Source organism: Coffea eugenioides, unplaced genomic scaffold, assembly GCF_003713205.1.
Source record: "Coffea eugenioides isolate CCC68of unplaced genomic scaffold, Ceug_1.0 ScVebR1_3595;HRSCAF=4978, whole genome shotgun sequence".
In the NCBI taxonomy this organism is placed as follows: domain Eukaryota; kingdom Viridiplantae; phylum Streptophyta; class Magnoliopsida; order Gentianales; family Rubiaceae; genus Coffea; species Coffea eugenioides.
The window spans coordinates 347,935-353,088 of record NW_020864187.1 but is presented as its reverse complement, the minus strand read 5'-3'; the positions used below and the strand labels follow the sequence as shown (position 1 = coordinate 353,088).

The 5,154-nt window shown below is 43.6% G+C and overlaps 1 protein-coding gene across 1 annotated transcript; it reads right to left on the bottom strand.

Moving 5' to 3' along the window:
• Nucleotides 1-1,888: 1,888 nt before the first annotated feature.
• On the bottom strand, nucleotides 1,889-4,465 carry LOC113758070. Its single transcript, XM_027301103.1, has one exon. The coding sequence runs from the start codon at nucleotides 4,463-4,465 to the stop codon at nucleotides 1,889-1,891; it is 2,577 nt and encodes an 858-aa protein (XP_027156904.1).
• Nucleotides 4,466-5,154: the final 689 nt, after the last annotated feature.

The window sequence follows — 5,154 nt, the reverse complement described above, 5'->3', positions numbered from 1 at the left end:
GAGAAGGATTTGCCCTCAAATCAAAAGCATCATCTGTATCAAAAGGGGCTAAGTCAAAAACATTAAATGTAGCACTAACGCCATACTCACCAGGAAGATCAAGTTTGTAGACATTGTCATTGATGCGCTCCAACACTTGAAAGGGTCCATCACCCCGTGGTTGTAATTTGTTTCTCCTTTGAATAGGAAAACGTTCCTTGCGCATGTGTAACCACACCCAATCTCCAGGTTCAAGAATCAACTTTTGGCGACCCTTGTTAGCTTGCTTGACATATTGAGCAGTTCTCCTCTCAATATTGGCCCTGACTTTCTCATGCAATTGCTTAACAAACTCTGCACGTTTCTTACCATCCAAATGTGCGCGCTCATTACTAGGTAATGGCACTAGATCAAGTGGTGTTAGCGGATTAAAACCATAAATACATTCAAATGGAGAGAAGCCAGTAGTAGAATGGATAGCCCTATTATAAGCGAACTCAACATGAGGTAAACACTCTTCCCATGATTTCAAGTTCTTTTTGATGATGGCACGCAACAAAGTACCTAATGTACGGTTCACCACCTCAGTTTGGCCATCAGTTTGGGGGTGACTAGCAGTAGAGAATTGCAATTTGGTGCCTAACTTAGACCAGAGTGTCTTCCAAAAGTAGCTTAGAAATTTAACATCTCTATCATATATAATGGTCCTAGGAATGCCATGCAATCTCACAATCTCTTTAAAGAATAAGTTAGCAATATGAGATGCATCATCCGTTTTATGACAAGCGATGAAGTGTGCCATTTTAGAGAACCTATCCACTACCATATAAATGGAGTCATGGCCATACTTGGATCTAGACAAATCAAGTATAAAATCCATAGAAATATCTACCCATGGTGCACTAGAAATAGGTAACGGGGTGTAAAGGCCATACGGGTGTACCTTGGATTTAGCTTTCTTACAAGCTAAGCACCGATCCACCATCCGTGCAACATCTCTCCTCATGTGCGGTCAATAGAAGTGTTCCTACAGCATGGCAAGAGTCTTATCAACCCCAAAGTGTCCCATAAGTCCACCTGAGTGGGATTCCCTTACCAAGAGTTCTCGGAGTGATCCATGTGGGATGCAAAGCCGATTGGCACAAAACAAGTAACCATCGGAAATGAAAAACTTACCTTGCCCAGTGTGTTTGCAAGAAGTGTAAATCTCACCGAAGTCACTATCTTGGGTATAGAACTCTTTAATCAGTTCAAACCCTAGCAACTTAGCATCTAAGGAGGTGAGTAGAGAGTACCTTCGGGAGAGTGCATCCGCAACCACATTAGACTTACCAGCCTTGTATTTAATCACGTACGGAAAGGACTCCACGAATGCAATCCACCTTGCATGCTTCTTGCTCAAGGTGTGCTGGGCATTAAGGTACTTAAGGGACTCATGATCGGTATGTATCACGAACTCCTTAGGTCTTAAATAGTGCTGCCACACTTGTAGTGTTCGAATGAGGGCGTAAAACTCTTTATCATAAGTTGAGTAGTTCAGTGCAGCCCCATTGAGTTTCTCACTAAAGTAGGCAATAGGCCTTCCACCTTGGTTCAACACAACTCCAACTCCAATACCTGAAGCATCACAATCAATTTCAAATGTCTTAGAAAAGTCAGGTAAAGCAAGTACAGGTGCATGTGTGAGTCGGTGCTTTAAAGCATGGAAAGCCTGTTCTTGAGATTCTCCCCAATGGAAGTTCTCATTCTTTTTGATCAACTCGATCAAGGGTGCAGCAATGGTGCTAAAGTCCCTCACGAATCTCCTATAGATACCCGCAAGTCCATGGATGCTTCGAACATCACCCACGGACCGTGGTGTCGGCCACTCTTGAATAGCTTGTACCTTTTGATCATCCACCTTCATTCCCTACGCATTTATAACAAACCCTAGGAACACAAGCTCGTTAGTGCAAAAATTGCACTTCTTGAGATTGGCATAGAGCTTCTCTCTTCGAAGTACATCCATAACAGCCCTAATATGCTCTAGATGCTCATCATAAGACTTGCTATAAATTAAGATATCATCAAAGTAAACTACCACAAATTTTCCTAAGAATGGACGCAGAACATGATTCATTAACCTCATGAAGGTACTAGGTGCATTAGTTAGCCCAAGAGGCATTACTAACCACTCATACAATCCATACTTAGTCTTGAAGGCAGTTTTCCATTCATCCCCCTCCTTAATCCTAATTTGATGGTACCCACTTTTGAGATCAATTTTGGTAAAGAACACAGCCCCATGTAACTCATCAAGCATGTCATCTAAGCGAGGTATAGGGTGGCGATACTTTACCGTGATGGCATTTACGGCTCTACAATCGGTGCACATTCTCCACGTACCATCTTTCTTGGGCACCAGAATGACTGGAACAGCACACGGGCTTAAACTCTCACGTGCCCATCCTTTGCCTAGCAACTCGTCCACTTGCCTTTGCAACTCCTTAGTCTCCTCCGGGTTGCTCTTGTAAGCTGGGCGATTTGGCAATGAAGCTCCAGGGATGAAGTCAATTTGATGTTCAATGCCCCTAAGTGGTGGCAATCCACTTGGGACGTCCTCGGGGAAGACATCAGCGTACTCCTGTAAAAGAGACTTAACCTCGAGAGGTATATCAGTATCAAGTTCATGCACATTCAGAGCTACTTCCTTGCTAACAAGCATAAGAAGTGGCTGCTCATCTCTCATTAACTTCCTCACTTTCTTGGCTTTTATCAGGAGCATTTGTTTTCCCTCGATTTTTACCTCACTTGCCGAGCTATCTATAGCCTTTTTCCTCTCCTTTTTTGCCTCGGCTCTCTCATTTTCTTTCCTTTTTGCACTATACTTCTCAAACTCTTGTTGCAATTTCAATTGGTCCTCATGCACTTGTTTGGGGGAAAGGGGAGCTAGTGTGACTTTCTTACTGTTGTACAAGAAGCTATACTTATTAGTCACACCATCAAAAGTCACCTGTCTGTCAAACTGCCAAGGCCTACCTAGTATAATGTGACTAGCCTGCATAGGAACTACATCACATAATACTTCATCAGAATATTTATGGATTTGGAAGGATATAAGAACCTGCTTGGTTACTCGAACCTCCCCAGAGTTGTTGAGCCATTGGAGTTTGTAGGGTCGCGGGTGATCCCTTGTAGGCAACTTCAAGTTGTCCACCATGAGTGAACTAGCAACATTTGTGCAGCTCCCACTATCAATAATCACACTACAAAGTGCTTGGTTGACGAAGCACCTGGTGTAGAAAATGTTCTCCCGTTGAAGCTTGTCCTCCTTAACACGTGCAGTTAATGCTCTCCTTGCAACCAATGCAGTCCCAAAATGACCATCGGGTGCACTAAACTCCTCTTCATTTGACGATTCCCCATCACTACCTCCGTCAAGAGGTAGTATGCCTTCGTACTCGGCTTCGTCCTCACTCACGATCTCACCATTTTGCATCATAATCATAGTCCTTTGATTGGGACATTGACTAGCAATGTGGCCTCTACCTTGGCATTTGAAGCATCGAGTATCATGAGCTCTAGTTTGTACCCTAGGCTCCTCAAATTTTGGAGTAGAAGAGGGCGGCTTACTAATACTAGGGTTGCCCACCTTACCTCCCTCGAATCTCGGCTTTGGTGTAGGAGCATTTGGTGAAGGCCGAGAATCATTCCTTGGTTGGAATGGGCGGTTGGTAGAGTAGGTGGTATTGCCGAAATTCGATCGAGTGCTACCCCTCCTCTTGAGCCTTTGCTCGACCTTAATAGCCTTGTCTACAAGCTCATGCAACTCCATATAATGTTGAAGTTCCACTCGTTCAGCAATATCGGGTCGTAACCCGCTCAAGAATCTCGCCATGGTGGCTTCAGGATCCTCCTGTACATCCGCTCTAAGCATCAGGATCTCCATCTCCTTGTGGTACTCATCCACACTCCGGTTGCCCTGGACTAAGGTTTGTAACCGGTGGTACAAATCCCTAGTGTAATGTCCTGGTACAAAGCGGGTGCACATCATGGCTCGAAGCTCGGGCCATGGAATGAGCTCAGGTAGCCCATTTCTCCTTCTAGACTTCTTGATTTGGTCCCACCAAACCACAGCATACTCAGTGAATTCCATGGTGGCCAATTGCACCTTTTGCACCTCAGTGTAGTTCTGGCAAGAAAATACCATTTTGATCTTGGATAACCATTCGAGAAAGGCCTCGGGATCGGACCGTCCTTTGAACTCAGGGATTTGCATCTTGATTCCCTTGAATACATCGGTAGGTCCAGTCTGGTTCCTTTGCCTTGGTTGAATTCGAGGTTCCTCATCATCATCATCATTATTGGAACCATCGGACGACTCCTCCACGTCCCTTCGCCTTCGCATGGACTTAGAGGTTTTTGGTGTTCCAGACGCTCGGAGTTGCAACAACTCATCTTGAATGGGTTCTAGCATGCGTTGGAAACGCCTCTCCATTTGCTCCATCATCTGTTCAAAGTTCATGGGACGGGATACTCCTTCGTTTCCACTAGACATGGAGTCTCAAGTATACCTGCAAGGGTTAATAGCAAAGAAAAAGGAAATAGGGGGAAAAAAAGTAATGTTTTCTTTTGCTTCTTTTCTCTTTGTTTTTTTTTTTTGTCACTTCACTCCCTAAGTGTATACTCTCACACTCGTATATGGTCACTCAAATCACTCTAATAAGCTCACCAAAATATTCTCTCACAGCCCCTTGCAAAACCTTGAAGAAAGTAAAGCTCCTCAAGTACTCAAATTTAGCTTAAAAAAATCAAGTTCATGCTAGAATTTGAAGTTCGTAAGAGTAGACATTTTCTTGGAAAACAAAATTAGGACACTAAGAATAGAGTGATAGAATATATTCAAGAATAAAAACTGGAAAAGGAATTGACACAAAAGCTGAAAAAAAAATTAAGAACGACACTAAAAAAAATACTCTAACCGACAAGGAGGATAGTCCCTTTGTTTTGCTGGATTTTTCTTGGAATGTTTACCCCTGCCTTAACCGACTCAAGGTGCTGGCTGGATTTGTAGAAGTGCTACTATTACCTAGGATAACTCTAGGGACATGCACGGCTACAACAATTGGGAACAAGTGAATGTTGGGAGCCTACTTGGTCTTGTCAGCCGCCTTTGGTTTTAGAAACCAATGGGGT